The sequence below is a fragment of the Salvelinus namaycush genome, chromosome 9 (genome assembly GCF_016432855.1).
Source record: "Salvelinus namaycush isolate Seneca chromosome 9, SaNama_1.0, whole genome shotgun sequence".
NCBI classification, from domain to species: domain Eukaryota; kingdom Metazoa; phylum Chordata; class Actinopteri; order Salmoniformes; family Salmonidae; genus Salvelinus; species Salvelinus namaycush.
The window spans coordinates 43,937,942-43,959,238 of record NC_052315.1 but is presented as its reverse complement, the minus strand read 5'-3'; the positions used below and the strand labels follow the sequence as shown (position 1 = coordinate 43,959,238).

Sequence of the window (21,297 nt, the reverse complement as noted above, 5' to 3'; positions counted from 1 at the left end):
TAGCTCCATGCCAGCGTAGTATTTCTATAGTAATAATATTGTATTAACCCATTTTTCGAATGGTCCTTATTCCACTTGTGTCGCAGCAATAACCCCTAAACTCAATTTTACACAATAACAAAGCTATTATTAAAGTGTTACTAAAACAGATAACAAGATACAAGTTAACTCATATCTGAACCCTCCTTGGCAGAGAAAAAGCCCCACTTTCCCATCAATCAACAGTGTGAAACTAAAATCATCTCAAATTCATTTATTTCTTGCTGTGCAAGAGTATTCATGTCTTTGACTTACCGTGGAAACAATTGTTTACAGGTTTGATTAAATCCAGGGCCCTGTACTGTAAACAGAGCACCCCCCTCCCCCGGCAGGAAAAACAGAACGAGACAATAATTTGTGCCAAGTGTGATATCCCTCCTAAACAGCTGGTTAATGTTCCTATCCACCCAGTAAGGTCAGCAGGCTAGTCTCTTTCATTGGTATATACTGTATGTAACTTGTGATTTTTTTATTGTCAATTTGTTGTCTACTGTATTTAAACACATACATGATGCTGCAACAACATTTCCCCATGGGGACAATAAAGTCAGTAAAGCGTGTCAAACCAAGACTAGTCTGACATGAACGTGCCACACAGGGATAGTTGTGTACCTGAACCCAGGAACCAATCAGCCCCCTAGGAGGTCAATTGTTCCAGGGATTTGCTGTCCTCGTCAGAGGGCCTGTGTGTGAGGCTCTGAAGTCCAGGCTGCCTGGCTGCACACAACACCAGGGAGGAGGAAGGACGAACACTGGGCCCGGCCGGTGTATGATGCTGCTGACTCGGCACCATGGTTCCTCTGCCCCAGGGAACCCAACACTTAAGGCCACCGAGACCAATGGCAAGAATGCAAGGCATTCAGTAACACATTTCCATAGCGTTTGTGGGTTCTCACCACTGCAGTACGGTATAAAAAGTGTGGCAAGTTAACACGACACTGACTTGAGAGCTCGGAAGGAATGCCAACAGCCATCTGTTTTTCACGTGAAAAAGACACTGTTTTGATTAGTGCACTTGATCTGTTTAATCATCTCAACACTGACAATCAGGGCAGGAAAGTGTTTTATTTGTCTATTTAACTAGGCAAGTCAGTTAAGAACAAATTCTTATTTACAATGACGGCCTACCCCGGACGACGCTGGGCCAATTGTGCGCCGCCCTATCGGACTCCCAATCACGGCCGGATGTGATGCAGCCTGGATTCGAGCCAGGTATTGCAGTGACGCCTCTTGCACTGAGATGCAGTGTCTTAGACCCCTGCGCAACTCGGGAGCCCGAGTGTCAGACAATAATTATTATTTAATCTATCTAAAATGACCTAATCCAAGCAGAAATGGAATGCAATTACTATGTCATATTAGCTTCAGGGAGATTAGCCAATCGTGGATTATCCCTAAACAGTAAATAAAATTGTGCAGAAACTGCAATATGGTGTAGGCTATACTCCAGTGCTTCAGGCCCCAGTAAAAAAAAGTGTAAATAATGTCAAATCAGAAACATTTCACAGAGATGAGATTCACATTAGATCTGTAATGTAAGTTTGTGACTATATACACAGCCTGTCATTCTCCTTGAAACCGTTTCAACACTCCTTACATACATTTCTACTAAAAACATTTACCGCCGATATAGGTGTAAACACGGAGTAAATTGGAATGAGTTCATTGGAATGCCACATCGAAAAGTTTAAGTGCTGAACTTGTGTATGCTCAATAGGGTGCAACTTTAATGCCAACTGTCAGTTTCATAACAAAATATAATAAAGTCCATGTTAAGGCACAAAGTAGATTAAACATCTATCAGAGAGTTGGGGGCTTCGTCTCTGAGAACAGTGCCCTCTGCTGTTACTGGAGTGGAGAGGAATAATGACAGAGCCTTCACTATAATTCACTGCAATGCACAAAAACTGCATAATGCTCGTCTCGGACAACGACACAATCTATCTTTTTGGCAAGATGATGTCGCCTTGCCCCGAGATGATGTCGCCTTGCCTCAAGATGCTAATTACACAGGGGTTGATAATCACTTGTAACAGGAAGCTCTAAAGTCATCCATCACACTAACCCCTGTGAAATGCAACTATTTAAATATGTTTGCTGGAACTCAGTGTTGACAGTTGCCAAGCCAATGTGATTGGTCATGTGTCTCCGTCAGCGTTTGGAGGTGAGCGTGAGGGTGGAGGAGACGCGGAAGATCTGAGGCAGCATGTTGCTCAACTGGTAGAACATCTCCTCTGATATACTCTGTCAATAAAACACAGACAAACAGCAATGCTTAGTGAGCAGTGGGCACGCAGGGAACGGATGTCTTTCCAACAGAGTAGCCTAAACGGACACAAATGGCTTACATATACAACATCAACTTGGGGGGAATTCTTAACATACAAATTCACAACATTTTTGTTGTCGCTTGTTTGTGTACAAGTGTTAACGACAACTTAAGCAGGGACCTTTAGCTCGGTGTCCCATTTCCTGTGGGACCAGTCAAGATGCTGTAATTGTGTGTGCTCTGACAGCTATGGCTCTCATAGGGAACATGTTAGGTTACAACACTAACAGGCCTTCTAATAAGCATTTTAAGTATTAATGTCTCCACTCACAACACTCGTATTTAGAGAGCATACAGTACGTGTCTCGTTTGAGGTGTAGAAAATGCTGTTTTAGAAGTTCTATTTTGAATGGTGTCGGAGCGTAAGGCTGGCAGACGTAAATGCTGTTATAACCCTTGATGCTGGTCTTATCCTCTGAGCCTGTCAACATGTAATCATAGTATAGGCGACCCAGTCTATAGGGAACCTCCCTCAGAACAATAGACTTATATAACTAACCTGTAACAGAGCCACATTAATAAAGGGAATGGTTCTATAGAGAAATAAGAGATCTCACCAAAACAAGTCATATAAATAATACTACACACACATATAAATACACACACAACCAGTTGAAAGTTCGGACACACCTACTCATTCAAGGATTTTTCTTTCTTTCTTTTTTTTTTTTTTTTACAATTTTCTACATTGTAGAATAATAGTGAAGGAATCATGTAATAATCAAAAAGTGTTAAGCAAATCAAAATATATTTTATGTTTGAGATTCTTCAAAGTAGCCACCCTTTGCCTTGACAGCTTTGCACACTTGTGGCATTCTCTCAACCAGCTTCATGAGGTAGTCACCTGGAATGCATTTCAATTAACAGGTGTGCCTTGTTAAGTTAATTTGTGGAATTTCTTTCCTTCTTAATGTGTTTGAGCCAATCAGTTGTGTTGTGACAGGGTAGGGGTGGAATACAGAAGATAGCCCTATTTGGTAAAAGACCAAGCCCATATAATGGCAAGAACAGCTCAAATAAGCAAAGAGAAAACGACAGAGTTACCTCTGCTACGGAGGATAAGTTTATTAGAGTTACCAGCCTCAGAAATTGCAGCCCAAAATATAGTCAAATTGCTACAAAGAAACCACTACTAAAGGACACTAATAAGAAGAAGAGACTTGCTTGGGCCAAGAAACACAATCAATGGACATTAGACCGGTGGAAATTTGTCCTTTCGTCTGATGACTCCAAATTTGATATTTTTGGTTCTAACCGCCGAGTCTTTGTAAGACGCAGAGTAGGTGAACGGATGATCTCCGCATGTGTGGTTCCCACCATGAAGCATGAAGGTGGTGGTGTGATGGTGCTTTGCTGGTGACACTGTCAGTGATTTATTTAGAATTCAAGGCACACTTAACCAGCATGACTACTACAGCATTCTGCAGTGATACGCCATCCCATCTGGTTTGCGCTTAGTGGGTCTATCATTTGCTTTTCAATAGGACAATGAAACAACACACCTCCAGGCTGTGTAAGGGCTATTTGACCAAGAAGGAGAGTGATCGAGTGCTGCATCAGATGACCTGGCCTCCATTATCACCCGACCTCAACCCAATTGAGATGGTTTGGGATGAGTTGAAGGAAAAGAGTGACGGAAAAGCAGCCAACAAGTTCTCAGCATATGCGGGAACTCCTTCAAGACTGTTGGAAAAGCATTCCAGGTGAAGTTGGTTGAGAGAATGCCAAGAGCGTGCAAAGCTGTCATCAAGGCAAATGGTGGCTACTTGGAAGAATCTAAAATATATTTTGATTAGTATAACAATGTTTTGGTTACTACATGTGTTATTTCATAGTTTATGTCTTTACTATTATTGTACAATGTAGAAAATAGTGAAAATAAAGAAAAACCATTGAATGAGTAGGTGTCCCCAAACGTTTGACTGGTACTGTACATAAATCATAATCATCTTCATCAAACAGTGACATTGTTGACTGAGCCTAAAAGTACATACTTTTTTTGCAATGGTAAATTGAATGTAGGTACACAGTGTACACTACAGAGTGTACTTGGAGAGTATGCACGACCAGGTGTGCCTTTGTGAGAAATACTGTACAGGGGTACTATTGTTGGACGCTGAATGGCTGAGACAAGCAATAGCGCCAACTCCAATGTAGGTCCAAATTCCTGCTCTGAAACATACGACCATAACTTTCTCCTCAAGTACTTGTTTGCTCTTCAAGTAGGGTTCATTCTGTGGCTTCACTAAATCATATTTGGCGGGCAACACTTTATCAACTCAGAGTAATCAGCCCTAAATACTGACTGGTTGCGTTGATGTTCTTTTCATCTGAGACCTGACATAGACATCTAACCTGTCTGGTTTTGTACATTCAACTCTAATAGTACAGTTATAGACCTCAATAATATCACTAAAAGTACAGTACCAGTCAAAAGTTAAGACACCTTCTCATTCAAGGGTTTTTCTTTATTTTTGACTATTTTCTACATTGTAGAATAATAGTGAAGACATCAAAACTATGAAATAACCCATATGGAATCATGTAGTAACCAAAAAAGTGTTAAATCAAAATAGATGTGATATTCTTCAAAGTAGCCAACCTTTGCCTTGATGACAGCACACTCTTGGCATTCTCTTATCCAGCTTCATGAGGAATGCTTTTCCATCATCCCAAACCCTCTCAATTGGGTTGAGGTCGGGTGATTATGGAGGCCAACAAATGACAGTCTCACTAAGTGCAAACCAGATGGGATGGTGTATTGCTGCAGAATGCTGTGGTAGCCATGCTGGTTAAGTGTGCCTTGAATTCTAAATAAATCACACATCACACCTCCTCCTCCATGCTTCACGGTGGGAACCACACATGTGGAGATCATCCGTTCACCTACTCTGCGTCTCACAAAGACAAGGTGGTTGAAACCAAAAATCTCAAATTTGGACTGGTTAGACCAAAGGACAGATTTGCACTGGTCTTATGTCCATTGCTCGTGTTTCTGGAACCAAGCATGTCTTCTTATTATTGGTGTCCTTTAGTAGTGGTTTCTTTGCAGCAATTCGACCATGGCCTGATTCACGCAGTCTCCTCTGAACAGTTGATGTTGAGATGTGTTTGTTACTTGAACTCTGTGAAGCATTTATTTGGGCTGCAATCTGAGGTGCAGTTAACTCTAATGAACTTATCCTCTGCAGCAGAGGTAACTCTGGGTCTTCCTTTCCTGTGGCGATCCTCATGAGAGCCAGTTTCATTATAGCGCTTGGTGGTTTTTGCGACTGCACTTGAAGAAACTTTCAAAGTTCTTGACATTTTCCTGATTGACTGACCTTCATGTCTTAAAGTAATGATGGACTGTCATTTTCTCTTGGCTTATTTGAGCTGTTCTTGCCATAATATGCACTTGGTCCTTTACTAAATAGGACTATCTTCTGTATACCACCCCAACCTTGTCACAACACAAATGATTGGCTCAAATGCATTAAGAAGGAAAGAAATTCCACATATTAACTTTTAACGAGGCACACCTGTTATTGAAATGCATTCCAGGTGACTACCTCATGATGCTGGTTGAGAGAATGCTAAGAGTGTGCAGAGCTGTCATCAAGGCAAAGGGTGGCTACGTAAAATATATTTTGATTTGTTTAACACTTTTTTGGCTACTACATGATTCCATGTGTTATTTCATAGTTTTGATCTCTTCACTGTTATTCTACAATGTAGAAAATAGTAAAAATAAAGAAAAACCCTGGAATGAGTAGGTGTCCAAACTTTTAACTGGTACTGTATATATTCTGCAATACAGTGCAAGCTAGGTCTGAGTCATTAAGGTTCTGGCCAGTTTACCAGCAGACCTATTCTTACCTGTGGAACTAGAAACTGGACAGTCCGTGAGATCCCTCCATCCCACGATGCCATCTCCATCATAAAACCTGCAGAGGGAAACATCTTAAGTCAGGACAGAGAGGTCTCAGAGGAGACACAAGAGGGGAAAATGCCACTGGTGCTTCTTACTATCTCACCTTTGACACATTTGAAGACCAGCTCGGCCCGCTTCAGGCACCACGGGATGGTCATCTCCTGCAGGTGAGAGAATGAGAGGAGTCAGTCAGGCCACAGGATGGTGGAACACACTAAACCTCTGTCATCCCCTCACTGTTCCCTTCTATTCTGCCTGCCTGACGTTGTCAAAACACATATTTTCATAAAGAATAAACATTTTCTCATGGCTCCTTTGACAAACTATGCTGGACATTGTGTCACTGTACATATAAACTGAGCTGGGCAAAAGTACAATTTCTTCAGTTGGAAAAAGCACTGGAAAAGAAGAATCCCGACGGAAATGCTTTCAACTGAAAAAGAGACTGGTTCCTGCACCTTAGGAAGTGAGAATACTATACAGAGTACATTTGTGAACACGCTCTTGCGTGTTTCATCAGGCATGTTGTGGCACGATAAGAAGAGGGCCCTCTGCACCGCAGTAAGGAGGTCTACATCAGGCAGCAGCTTGTTGAGAAATGGCTGTTCTCAGGTTCTGGTTTGCTCCATGTGGACTCAGGAGTGCTGCTGTCTTTCAATGCTATCGCTACCCTGCTCTGTGTGTACAGAGTGCTGTATACTCAGTTTGAGTAAACACAAATGTTCACGACTCTCCGCTTTTCCCTCATCTACTCCTGAATGGAGGAAATGCTAAGGAGAGTTCACAACCAGAGCTGCACAGGCCAGAACACTGCCGAGGTTGCACTGAACAAACAAGCAGAGAGACGTGGAGGAGGAAGTAGAAATGAGAGACAGTATCAAAGGCTTGTGAATGTGCCATCGGGGAGGGTAGGAACATGTCAGGATGACACTGGGAATGGAGACAACAGACTGAAGCCCACAGCACTGCAGACCTGGGTTCAAATACATGTGTATTTGATTATTTGTTATTTAAATACTTATTTTCTGTGTATTTGAGTATTTTTAAATCTTGTGGCCCAACTCAACTACTTATATTGGAAATATTTTAAAGTCATTTCAAATAATTTCCTATTAAAAAAAAAACTATTTGAATGTATTTTAAAATACTATTTTAAAATACCTGGGTTAAATGCATGGAAGTGTATTCGAGTATTTTAAAATACATGCCAATACATTTCAAGTGTATTTACAAATAGATTCCAATATTCAACTAATTGTTTTTTAGAATAAAAAAAATATCTGAATACTTAGTTCGAAATGTATCTGAAAGAAATGGAGATATTTGAAATAGGATCTGAACCCAGGTCTGCAGCACTGTTTAACTGCAGGCCAGGAGGGGCAAATCAGTTCCTAAGGCCTGAACTAAGACCGTCATTACTCCGCCTTTCCTTCCGTCTATTTTTCCATCCTTTTCTCCTTCCCCCACTATTCATCTAACCAAGGAACTAGGAGTGGTCAGTACAGTTCACTGGGTTTACAAAAAAAATGTAAAAAATAAAAAGCTCTTCACACAACCCTTTTCTATTAAACATCACCAACATGCTGGACCCCAAAGAACTATTTTGATTGGTGTTCATAACAATGCAAAATGTAGCATAATGGTAACTGCTGGTGACCTGAACTTACATAAACTCAAGTCACACCGCACCAGTTATGCATGCATAGCATATGTATAACTGTCATCTCTCACCTGTAAATAATGTACAACACTGTACATGCATTATGCATCTGACTTCTGGGACTTCGAGGTAAATGATCTTCTCCTTTTACACACATAACATGAGGCTCTCTCTCACCTCTGACATGTCGTGGACCAGTAGCAGAGGGATGGTGATGGTGGTGACGTCGTGAGTGCAGCAGACCTTGAGGATGTTGCGGAGGCCCATGATGGCAGGGTCCCGTGCCGTGATGTTGCCTGAGCGCACGTTGTCATCCACACACAGGTGGAACACTATGTGGACCTCAGACAGGTTGGAGTGGCGGGAGATGTAGAATTCCCCTGAGACCGTGACAGAAGAGAATTTAGGGAATAAGATAAGATATTAGAAATGACAGCCTATGTCTTGTTTTTTTGTGTATTTTTTTCCCCCTCAATTTTTGTGATATCCAAATTGGTAGTTACAGTCTTGTCCCTTCGCTGCAACTCCCGTACAGACTCGGCAGAGGCAAAGGTCGAGAACCATGTGTTCTCCGAAACACGACCCTGCCAAGCCGCACTACTTCTTGACACACTGCTCGCTTAACCCGGAAGCAAGCCGTACCAATGTGTCGGAGGAAACACCGTACACCTGGCGACCGTGTCAGCGTGCCTGCGCCCGGCCCGCCAGAGGAGTCTCTAGAGTGCGATGGGATAAGGACATCCCGGCCGGCCAAGCCCTCTCCTAACCCGGACGACGCTGGGCCAATTCTGAGTTGCCTCATGGGTTTCCCGGTCACGGCCGGCTGCGACACAGCCCGGGATCGAACCCGGATCTGTAGTGACGCCTCAAGCACTGCAGTGCCTTAGACCGCTGCGCCACTCGGGAGGCCCTATGAAAGCCTATTTCTAAACTAGGCAAGTCAGTTAAGAACAAATTCTTATTTACAATGATAGCCTAGGAACAGTGGGTAAAACCGACAGATTTTTACCTTGTCAGCTCGGGGATTCGATCTAGCAACCTTTCGGTTACTGGCCCAAAACTCTAACCACTAGGCTACCTGCCGCCCTCATCATGGTACAATGATTAGCTACACTGTACTTGCTTGTTTTGTCACAATCTGAACTTTTGCAAACTATTAGAATTTTAGCAACCAGGAAATGGCATAGCGTTTTCTGCATAGTGCATCTTTAAGTAAAATGTTCACAATGCACAAAGTCAGGATTCGTCCCTTAAAGAATTAGTCAAAACCATGTATTCAGTCAACTTTACCTGGTAAGATATTGGAGGGATTCCTTTCCAAATGTTTGTTTTTATCTTCACTATTAGTTCCATTCTTAGGAACCTCTGTCAAAAGGAAAACAAGAGAGGAGTTCAGAATTTCCTGTATGGAAATCGTGTGAGCAAACATGACTTTTCAGGAAGTAAATGACAATAGCAACAGAGGTCAAAGGCCCATCCATATAAGGCCTGATAGCCAGGAGGATTGTTTCCATACTGAGCTCTCTGATAGCTCTCCACTCAAACAGCCATTCAATGGGGATTGTTATACGGATCTTGACAGAGGTTTCCGACAACACACGTTGGCAATGATGTCAAAAGAGCCTTGTCCTTCCTCCTGACATAATCCCTAACACATCTGTCCAGTTTGCCATTTACTTTGCCCTTGTTCAAACATGACTTTACTGGGCCAGGATCTTTAACATTGTTCTAACTGGACCGTATATATGCCATTGTTACATCATCACTCAGTCATCCTGACCAAAGAATTATATTTTCATGTCATCCAACAAAATGTAAACACCTGGAGTTTGCTAAAGGGCATTGGACACTTGGATTGGAACCGGTGCTATGGTCAGATGACATGAAAATAGAACTCTTTGACCACGCACACCGGTGGTGGGTTTGGCATCGAAAGAAGGATGCATATGCAGAAAATAACCTTTGATGTTATGGGGTTATTTTTGCTTCCATTGGTCATTGGCCCTTGTTAAAGAACCAGTGCAGTCAAAAACATGATTTTCTTACGTTTTATATATATATATATATATATATATATATATATACACACACACACACAAAAGTATGTGGACACCCCTTCAAATTAGTGGATTCTGTAATTTCAGCCACACCCGTTGCTGACAGATGTATAAAATCAAGCTCACAGCCATGCAATCTCCATAGACAAACATTGGCAGTAGAATGGCCTTACTGAAGAGCTCAGTGGCTTTCAACGTGGCACAGTTATAGGATGCCACCTTTCCAACAAGTCAGTTCGTCAAATTTCTGCCCTGGTCAACTGTAAGTGCTGTTATTGTGAAGTGGAAACATCTAGGAGGACCAACGGCTCAGCCGCAAAGTGGTAGTCCACACAAGCTCACAGAACGGGACCGCCGAGTGCTGAAACGTGAAAAAAATCTTCTGTTCTTGGTTGTAAAACTCATTAGAGAGTTCGAAACTGCCTCTGGAAGCAACGTCAGCACAATAACTGTTCATCGGAAGCTTCATGAAATGGGTTTCCATGGCCGAGCAGCCACACACAAGCCTAAGATCACCATGCGCAATGCCAAGTGTCGATTTGAGTGGTGTAAGGCCCGCCGCCATTGGACTCCGGAGCAGGGGAAACACGTTCTCTGGAGTGATAAATCATGCTTCACCATCTGGCAGTCCGAAGGGAGGAATCTGGGTTTGGCGAATGCCAGGAGAACGCTACATGCCCCAATGCATAGTGCCAACTGTACAATTTGGAGGAGGTGGAATAATGGTCTGGGGCTGTTTTTCATGGTTCGGGCTAGGCCCCTTATTTCCAGTGAAGGGAAATCTTAATGCTACAGCATACAATGGCATTCTAGACGATTCTGTGCTTCCAACTTTGTGGCAACAGTTTGGGGAAGGCCCTTTCCTATTTCAGCATGGCAATTCCCTGTGCACAAAGCGAGGTCCATATAGAAATGGTTTGTCGAGATCGGTGTGGAAGAACTTGACTGGCCTGCACAGAGCCCTGACCTCAACTCCATCGAACACCTTGGGGATGAATTGGAACGCCGACTGCGAGCCAGGCCTAATCGCTCGAACTCACAAATGCTCTTGTGGCTGAATAGAAACATGTCCCCGCAGCAATGTTCCAACATCTAGTGGAAAGCCTTCCCAGAAGAGTGGAGGCTGTTATAGCAGCAAGGCGGGGACCAAATCCATATTAATCCCCATGATTTTGGAATGAGATGTTCAACGAGGTGTCCACAAACTTTTGATCATGTAGTGTATTTCACAGTATTATTTGGAATAATACTGTGAAATTTACAATGCCCTTTTAGTGCGGTAAATTAGTTAATAGACCAATAAAAATGATTCAACCTTTATTTAACTAGGCAAGTCAGTTAAGAACAAATTCTTATTTATAATGACGGCCTAACCCGGCCAAATCCTAACGATGCTTGGCCAATTGTGTGCCGCCCTATGGGACTACCAATCACGGCCGGTTGTGATACAGCCTAGAATCAAACCAGTTTCTGTAGTGACGCCTCTAGCACTGAGATGCAGTGCCTTAGACCGCTGCTCCACTCGGGAGCCCCATCGTGAACTTTACCCAGTAGCAGGACATTTCAGCCAAAAACCTGTTTGCCTCTGCCAGGAGGCTAAAACTTGGCCGCAAGTGGATCTTCCAGGAAGACAATATCCCCAAGCACACATCAAAATCCAAAAAGAAATGGTTAATTGACCACAATTTTTTTTTACATTTTACTATTGCCATCTCAGTTTCCGGATTTGAACCCCATTGAAAACCTGTTGTTTGAATTGAAGAGGGCAGTCCATAAGAGCAGACGAAGGATATCAAGGATCTGGAAAGATTCTGTATGGAGGAATGGTCTAACATCCCTCCCAATGTGTTCTCCTCATAAAACAGTTAGAAAAAGGCTCAGTGCCGTTATCTTCACAAGGGGATGTATTGAAAGGTATTGAAAACAGGGGTGCCAATCATTTTCACCCCTGTTGGTGTGTGTGTGACTGACTCACCCGGCTGAACTTTGTGCTTGCTGCTCCTCTGAGTCCGGGCGTAAAGCACCACCTGCTGGACCACCTCCAGCTGCTCCTCCAGCCGAGGGAAGTGGAAGTCTGTACACTCCTTAGATACTGTGGCAAAGTCTGGAAAACACACACAAACACATGATGAGGACTCTTACAATCTCACAATGTTTATGAAGGTTAGGGGTTGGCGTATGTTCTGACTGTGACAAAACCTTTATGAGCTATCATCATGCTCAAACATCTAACTCACTGGTGTCCTCAAGCCAAACATCTTCATATGTGGTCATGGCAATAAGAAAGAATGAATCAATTCAGTATTGATAAATGGGTTTTACACTCTCATGTAACTAACAGGGCCTAACAGTGTGGTCTCCTGCTTAATGTTGACCACTGATCCTTGGCCACTGACCTCTCACCTCTCTTGATGCCGCTATAGGAGTTGACCCGGTTGTCCACCAGAAGAACCAGGCCACACAGGGACGAGGAGTAGAGTGACAGAGCAGTCTGCAGCCGCCGCAGCTTGGTCCCGCTGCTGCCATGCCGACGGTGCTTACAGAAGTCCAGCACGTCTGCCCGCACCAGCCGCAGGTTGTGCATGGTCTTCAGCTGTGCACCTGGACGACACCACAGGAACGACACCGTCAAAATACATCAGAAACAAACAAAAATATACACTCAACACGTATGGGACGTCTTTATATTTTACGATGTCAGGAAGTAAAGTATAAATCCAGTGGCTGTCATCAGGGTTCATTTTTATCATAGGCTTGTTGGACCAGGCAGCAGTGTTTCCATGGGGACACAGACAGTATATTACCTAAGTGGATAGTGAAGCTCTCCTCCAGCTGTCGCTGCTCCTCATACAGCCTGGCCCCAGGCTCAGACTCCACTGTCAGCTGACTGGGCTGCACCTTGATCTCCTCACTGACAAACACAACCTCACACTGTAAAGGGCAGGGTTTACAAGATGACTAGCCTTGTCCCAGACCTGTGTCTGCCGTCTTGCCCACGCCAATGAGCATAGAAGTTGGCTAAACAGCACAAACAGATCTGGGACTGGAAGATGAGTGGACACAGGGCTACAAAGATAACCATCTGATGGGAGAGCATGGCACAAAATGTTATTGCCAAAGTGAACCGTAAAATTAGGTTCCTGGCAAGAACCTCCAAATATTTGGATAAGAATGCAATGGGGACATTGGCAGGGGCCCTTGTTCAGTGCCACTTCAACTATGCAAGCTCTTCCTGGTACAATCGTGCCCCAAAGATATTAAAAAATGTATTAAAACAAATTAGTCAGGATTACTCTTAAACTTCCAGCACTTACGCATCTTGACTACTCCCACTTTGAAAGCCTTAGATGGCTTAAAGTGGAGCAGAGAGTTGCTCAGATAAAATTGTGTCTTGTACATAAGATTGTCCACAGTATGGTCCCCAGATACTTATGTAACTACCTTAACTTAGTAAGGGATAACCATAACTATTCAACTAGAAGGAGTGAAACTGACGTTGTTCCTTTTAGATTTAAAAGTGGTATAGGGGGGAAAAAATGTATACTTGGCTGCCATTCTTTGGAATAATCTTCCGAAGAATTGTTAAATGTATAACCTCCATAGGTAGTTTCAAGTTCTCACTGAAAAAATGGCTAAATAGTAGCATGTCTCAAAAGTGAGTGGTAAAATTAAAGTAGGTGTCTGCCTTTTTGGTGCCTGTTGTTTATTATATTGTGTGTGTATATAGATACAGTGGGGCAAAAAAGTATTTAGTCAGCCACCAATTGTGCAAGTTCTCCCACTTAAAAAGATGAGAGAGGCCTGTAATTTTCATCATAGGTACACTTCAACTATGACAGACAAAATGAAAAAAAAAAATCCAGAAAATCACATTGTAGGATTTTTAATTAATTAATTTGCAAATTATGGTGGAAAATAAGTATTTGGCCAATAACAAAAGTTTATCTAAATACTTTGTTATATACCCTTTGTTGGCAATGACAGAGGTCAAACATTTTCTGTAAGTCTTCACAAAGTTTTCACACACTGTTGCTGGTATTTTGGCCCATTCCTCCATGCAGATCTCCTCTAGAGCAGTGATGTTTTGGGGCTGTTGCTGGGCAACACGGACTTTCAACTCCCTCCAAAGATTTTCTATGGGGTTGAGATCTGGAGACTGGCTAGGCCACTCCAGGACCTTGAAATGCTTCTTACGAAGCCACTCCTTCGTTGCCCGGGCAGTGTGTTTGGGATCATTGTCATGCTGAAAGACCCAGCCACGTTTAATCTTTAATGCCCTTGCTGATGGAAGGAGGTTTTCACTCAAAATCTCACGATACATGGCCCCATTCATTCTTTCCTTTACACGGATCAGTCGTCCTGGTCCCTTTGCAGAAAAACAGCCCCAAAGCATGATGTTTCCACCCCCATGCTTCACAGTAGGTATGGTGTTCTTTGGATGCAACTCAGCATTCTTTGTCCTCCAAACACAACGAGTTGAGTTTTTACCAAAAAGTTCTATTTTGGTTTCATCTGACCATATGACATTCTCCCAATCTTCTTCTGGATCATCCAAATGCTTTCTAGCAAACTTCAGACGGGCCTGGACATGTACTGGCTTAAGCAGGGGGACAAGGTCTGGCACTGCAGGATTTGAGTCCCTGGCGGCGTAGTGTGTTACTGATGGTAGGCTTTGTTACTTTGGTCCCAGCTCTCTGCAGGTCATTCACTAGGTCCCCCCGTGTGGTTCTGGGATTTTTGCTCACCGTTCTTGTGATCATTTTGACCCCACGGGGTGAGATCTTGCGTGGAGCCCCAGATCGAGGGAGATTATCAGTGGTCTTGTATGTCTTCCATTTCCTAATAATTGCTCCCACAGTTGATTTCTTCAAACGAAGCTGCTTACCTATTGCAGATTCAGTCTTCCCAGCCTGGTGCAGGTCTACAATTTTGTTTCTGGTGTCCTTTGACAGCTCTTTGGTCTTGGCCATAGTGGAGTTTGGAGTGTGACTGTTTGAGGTTGTGGACAGGTGTCTTTTATACTGATAACAAGTTCAAACAGGTGCCATTAATACAGGTAACGAGTGGAGAACAGAGGAGCCTCTTAAAGAAGAAGTTACAGGTCTGTGAGAACCAGAAATGTTGCTTGTTTGTTATTGACCAAATACTTATTTTCCACCATAATTTGCAAATAAATTCATAAAAAATATTACAATGTAAGATTTTGTCTGTCATAGTTGAAGTGTACCTATAATGAAAATTACAGGCCTCTCTCATATTTTTAAGTGGGAGAACTTGCACAATTGGTGGCTGACTAAATACTTTTTTGCCCCACTGTATATATATTGTTGATATATTAAGGGTATGTGAGACAAGGAAGATGTACCTGTCCATAGTTGTTTATGAGGAACGGAAATTGTATTAATATCGGATGTTGTGAAACAAACAATCATTGTGTTTGTCATTGTCTGTTGTCATTACAATCCCCGCCTAACCTTGTTGTATTCCCCCTTCCCCTTTCCCTCTTCAAAAGGACCAGGATGGAAATAAGCTGTTAAGCTTTATTGTGTTATCCTTGATGATTTTCTTCAATTGTATGTGGAGGCGTCACCAGCTGGAGCGCCCTTATCTATGGATTTTACAAATTGTCAAATAAATTCTATCAATCAAACCCCAGATGAGGTGCATTGGGACTGACGAACTGCACATAAAAAGGAGTAAACCATATATGACATCAAAAAAATCAGCAAGGATGCTCTTTCAATGCCTCTTGCGCGTGCATTTGAAAGTGCTGCTGTGTGTGCATATGTCATTCCACTGTGTGTGCAGGCTTTCTTTCCCATCCAAGCACTTAACCACCTGACTCGACTACTCATTATCTTGATTTAACCAATGTTGCTTCACTGTGAGCCTTGAAAGTGTTAGTAGGATTTCAAGGAACAGACAAAAACCTGCTGATTTGCACCCCCCTAAAAAGCTACTTGAGAGTAAGTACATTTCTGCACATATGCATTCACAAGCACGCAAACACACATATACACACAAACACTCTCTCTCTCTCTTACTTAATAGTGCTGTTATTGGGGTTCTGCATGTCCTGGTGCAGTTTGATCACCCACTCCTGATACTCCTGCTTCTGAATATGAGTCACCTGTTTCAGTTCATTGGCCCACTTGTTCTCCAGCACCTGACCAGAGAGAAGAATCACCAATCGTGAATATTCATGACTCTGTAGCTCTGTGCATAGAGCATTGCAATGCTTGTAGCTCAAACGGCCAAACTGACTGGTTCGGTGTCTTACCTGCTGGGCATCGAAGTGTTGAGAGGCAAATGCATTTACATCCTGGTCAGTCAATGTCTTTCCCAGCTCCTGCATGACTTTGTCCATCTCTGCTGCCTGTCTGGGAGTTGAGAAAAACAGAACAATGCTAAACACATTAGGCATTTGTTATATGAAACTAACTTCAACTACGATGACTTAATTGGCTCCTTTGCAATTGAGGACTTATCTCTATGATCATACCAACCTCTCTTGTAACTTCTTCAGCTCCATGTCTCTCTCACTGATGAGCTCTGAAACGCTGACAAAGTAGTTGTGTTCCAGGTTGAGCAGGGTGTCAGAGGCCGGGGAGTGGATGAGCTCGTGGTAAACATCTGCAAAGTCCTCATCCCAGCAGGGATCCTCAGGACGAGCATGTTCCAGCGTGGTCTAAATAGGAACAAGGAAAAGAGGATGATGGCGTGTGGGAGTAATCTTTTGAGAGTAAAGGAAAATCACAGGAAGACATTGTTCAGTAGATCAGAGGAAATTGTAGGAAGTGAAAAAGTGAGTGACTGTGCTGTACGAAAGACCCGGTCAACAATTGTGAGTGGACAGCGTGAAAAGCAAGAGGTGATTCTCCTTAACAAACGTAATAGAGGGGAAGCTACGAGAGGGACCTTGTACTTGTGCCATATTTAGAATGGGCATAGAAAAGTTTAGACACTTCCTCTATTAATACAAGTCCAGGGATCTTTACGCAACAAACATGATATACATTAAAAAGACCATCGCAGTTCCTTCAAATACACTGGACAGCATCCATGAGTATTTCTGTGCTAGTGCAGTAAAATGTTAATGGTTACCCTGTACACATCACAGCAGTGAGCAACCAAGCTTTATTGGAGGGGCAGCCTTGTTTACTTTTACAAGTGCTTGAGCAAGTGGCAGCAGAATTTTAAGTCCAGAACTTTGAAGTGCATGAAGCCGATGATCTTGTTGACTTTAAAAGACAAAAAAATACGGAAGATATTCTGTTTCAAAGGGAGTTTCCGCTTTCATCCATTTAAAGTAAAAGCCACCATGTCTAGTAATCTCTCTCATCAGACCACAGATGTTTTAATGATTTACATTCCCCTTCAAACTGTCAGACAGATGACGCAGGTCTTGCTTGTATAAAATTGATGAGCTGCAACTCAAAGACAAACACTACATCTTGGCAACTCCCAAGAACTTTTAGCAAATCTTTCCAATCTAATTTGATATATTGTCTCCGAAACTTAAGGAGCAGTCAACTGTCTGTGACTCACTGACTTTCTGTATCAATATAATGATCTATGACCACAACTCAGACACTGGGAGATAATCATATTATCAGGAGGCACAGTATGCAAACACTTCTCTAGCTCATCTTTCAGATAGTTGGATTGTTCCATACAGAAAATAGCATAAGAATACAGATTGCACTGTAGTCTCATACATCCAACAGTGTCATCCACTTCTGTAATGTGAGGTGAACAACATGAGGGAATGAAAAAAAAAAAATAATAATCAGCGGGTGCGACACTATCAGACAGAAGCGAGGGATCAGGGAGAAGAAGCGAGAGAACAGAAGCAGGGACGGGGTTAGAAGCTTTAGGGACGAACAAGTTAATATGAAAATATGCTTCTAAACATGGTCTTTGGTTTTGAGTTCTGCTTTTACCTCCGAGTAGGCCTTTGCCCATGTGTTTGTAAGCTGGTTGATGTCCACCTCTCCTGTTGTCAGCCTCCGTAGGGCCAACTCTGCTTCTCTGTCATAGTCCTGGATGGTTTCACTCTCAATAAAGGTGGACAGTGTGCTCTTCAGTTCTAAACCAGTATACATTAAATGATTAGTACCAAAAGGTATGTGTGGATGAATAGAAGAGACAAAGTTTCATTTTATTTAGTTAAATGGAAATCTCACCATTCTCAACGAAGCAAGGTATTTTGTGCAGCAGCATAAGTCGTCCATGAAGATCACTGACATTTTCTTGGACAGGGAATTGCAGAGGTACTTTGAGGACACAGACATTCCTCCCTGCCCTGAACTGAAACACAAACTCCTTCTCAGTGGTGGTGTTCACATTTCCCTTGTTTTTCTTCATTTTCTCAGCTGAAAGCAGATGAAAGAAGTTATAAACCAATGAAAATGAATAGAGTAGTGAGTATATGTACAGTAATAAGAATGCAATCACATCCTGTGTCATGTATACCAGATATGCATCTCAGACTATCATTTTGCCCCTTTCCAATCAGTGTGGAATTTCCTTCCTCTCGAACGTATACGACAAAAAATTCCTAACAGTCCTTTTACTAGCAAGAATGTTGTCCGCTGACTTTAATGTTATTCGGATGGAAATATGAGACAAAACACCCACACGAAAGTGTTATTAACGCGACTTAAACACGAGTGTCTCTGTGCGTGGCCATCATGGTTTGATTGCTACGGCAGGTGCACAAGACGGAAGTACATACACGCATACTAACTGAAAGTCTTGCAGGTGTTTTCATGATTTTGCGCATGTGCCTGGTGGTAGAAACCCCAATGGCAGTACCAGCGTTATGAAAAGTCGGTTGAATAATACTTTCCTTTGGATAACTCTTCTTTAATTTCAACCCTAATATGAACAAACAGGGACAACCAGTACAGTAATTAGAAATACAATTTTATTCAACATTCTGGCTTGTAAGGAAATTTTCCAAGTCTTTGCAGTGCTTTAAGGCAAGCTATCATTCTGAATTTCTACAGAAATTATAGGCAGATCCGACCCACTTGCTAACAACTGCACTAGGGTCAGACAGGCTTCCAGTGTAGATTAAGACCCCGTGGAGCCGGCGCAAGATATGGCCTGGAAAACATAACTCAATCTAAGGATGAGAAATGTGTTGTACTCCGAATTGTTGCATTATCCCAACTACTACACCAAGAAGATTGAACGACTGATAAAAAACGAGTAGTCGTTCAATCTTCTCGGTGTAATAGTTGGATAATGGGACAATTCGGAGTACAACGTATTTCTCATCCCTGGAGTGAGGTACGTTTCCAGGCAATATCTCGCGCCGGCTCTGCAGTATCTTAATCTACACAGGAAGCCTGTCCGACCCTAGAGCATCTGTAAGCAACCGGGTCGGATCTGCTGGCTACAGAAATAGCCTGGGGCCATTTAGTATCAATTGGAAATAGAATCATTTAACTAACTACCAGGCTTGCAAGGTTCAGATTATTGCTGACAGATACCTAGATAGCTAGTAAAAACAATAAGCATTAATGTGTAGCCCCATTGGTCCCTTCAGCTAACGTTAGGTAATACACTATATACAAAAGTATGTGGACACCAAATGAGTGGATTTGGCTATTTCAGCCACACCTGTTGCTTACAGATGTATTAAATCGAGCACACAGCCATGCAATCTCCATAGACAAACATTGACAGTAGAATGGCCTTAATGAAGAGTTCAGTGACTTAACGTGACACTGTCATAGGATGCCACCTTTCCAACAAATGTCTGCCCTGCTAGAGCTGCCCCGGTCAACTGTAAGTGCTGTTATTGTAAAGTGGAAATGTCTATGAACAACAACGGCTCAGCCGCGAAGTGGTAGGCCACACATGCTCACAGAATGGGACCACCAAGTGCTGAAGCATGTAGCGCATAAAGTCATCTGTCCTCGGGTTGCAACACTCACTATCGAGTTCCAAACTGCCTCTGGAAGCAACGTCAGCACAAGAACTGTTTGTCGGAAGCTTCATGAAATGGATTTCCATGGCTGAGCAGCCGCACACAAGCTTGAGATCACCATGTGCAATACCAAGCGTCGGCTGGAGTGGTGTAAAGCTCGCCGCCATTGGACTCTGGAGCAGTGGAAACGCGTTCTCTGGAGTGATTAATCACACTTCACTATCTGGCAGTCCGACAGATCAATCTGGGTTTGGCTGATGCCAGAAAAACGCTACCTGCCCCAATGCATAGTGCCAACTGTAAAGTTTGGTGGAGGAATGGTCTGGTGCTGTTTTTCATGGTTCAGGCTAGGCCCCTTAGTTCCAGTTAAGGGAAATCTTAACGCTACAGCATACAATGACATTCTAGACAATTCTGTGTTTACAACTTTGCGGCAACAGTTTGGGGAAGGCCCTTTCCTGTTTCAGCATGACAATGCCCCTGTGGACAAAGCAAGGTCCATACAGAAATGGTTTGTTGAGATCGGTGTGGAAGAACTTGACTGGCCTGCACAGAGCCTTGACCTCAACCCCATCAAACACCTTTGGGATGAATTGGAACGCTGACTGCGAGCCAGGCCTAATCGCCCAAACTCACGAATACTCTAGTGGCTGAATGGATGCAAGTCCCCGCAGAAATGTTCCGTATCTAGTGGAAAGCCTTCCCAGAAGAGAGGAGGCTGTTATAGCAGCAAAGGGGGACCAACTCCATATTAATGCCCATGATTTTGGAATGAGATGTTCGACGAGCAGGTGTCCACATACCTTTGGTCATGTATTGTATATAGTCATTATGCGTCAGGTTACGTAACTAAAGCTTTCGCTAGTTAGCAATAGTAGCTAATATTGCAGTGGTCGGTGCCTAGCTTAGTGCAACCAATAGCAACAATATTGACACTAATCATACTGCAGCCGTGATACATTTGTTTCAGAAGAATAAAGATGGGAGAAGTCTAGTTTTACCTGTACATTAGTATTTTGTGGATGTAAACTGACGCCCGTGTAAGTGTCCTTGTTTGGACAATCATCTGATTGACACAACTGAGCTAGCTGGGCTTTTGAAATACAACTTTCGTCGTATTGTATTTTTTTGTAAATGTAGGACACACAAGTGTAACCATATGGAGTTTTATATCTTATTAGTCGAATAATGGTTTTCCATTGTCATTAACAGTAAGGTTATATATTTCAACATTTTGTCAATGTACACAAAAAAAGAACGAATCACCTAAACAGAAACACAATATAGATATGCCAGATTCAGTTTGTCTCTGGATAGCTTGAAATAAGTAATCAAGTACTTATTTCAATGTGGTCTTTT

At 42.7% G+C, this 21,297-nt stretch overlaps 1 protein-coding gene across 1 annotated transcript; it reads right to left on the bottom strand.

Annotated features, from left to right (window-relative positions):
• Positions 1–1,550: 1,550 nt before the first annotated feature.
• On the bottom strand, positions 1,551–21,027 carry LOC120054104 (protein C12orf4 homolog). Its single transcript, XM_039001492.1, has 14 exons — positions 20,940–21,027; positions 18,185–18,373; positions 17,942–18,087; positions 16,505–16,686; positions 16,279–16,378; positions 16,043–16,164; positions 12,803–12,909; positions 12,402–12,599; positions 11,974–12,102; positions 9,232–9,306; positions 8,119–8,321; positions 6,385–6,442; positions 6,227–6,294; positions 1,551–2,283 (listed from the first exon to the last, which is right to left on the bottom strand). The coding sequence occupies exons 2-14, from the start codon at positions 18,363–18,365 to the stop codon at positions 2,191–2,193; spliced, it is 1,662 nt and encodes a 553-aa protein (XP_038857420.1). The 5' UTR covers positions 18,366–18,373; positions 20,940–21,027; the 3' UTR covers positions 1,551–2,190.
• Positions 21,028–21,297: the final 270 nt, after the last annotated feature.

Coding starts and splice junctions, on each gene's coding strand:
- LOC120054104 (XM_039001492.1), bottom strand. CDS start 18,365: ATGAAGAAAAACAAGGGAAATGTGAACACCACCACTGAGAAGGAGTTT. Junction 16,379..16,504: donor CTGAAGAAGTTACAAGAGAG/GTTGGTATGATC, acceptor CTCAACTCCCAG/ACAGGCAGCAGAGATGGACA. Junction 6,295..6,384: donor GGTCTTCAAATGTGTCAAAG/GTGAGATAGTAA, acceptor TTCCCTCTGCAG/GTTTTATGATGGAGATGGCA.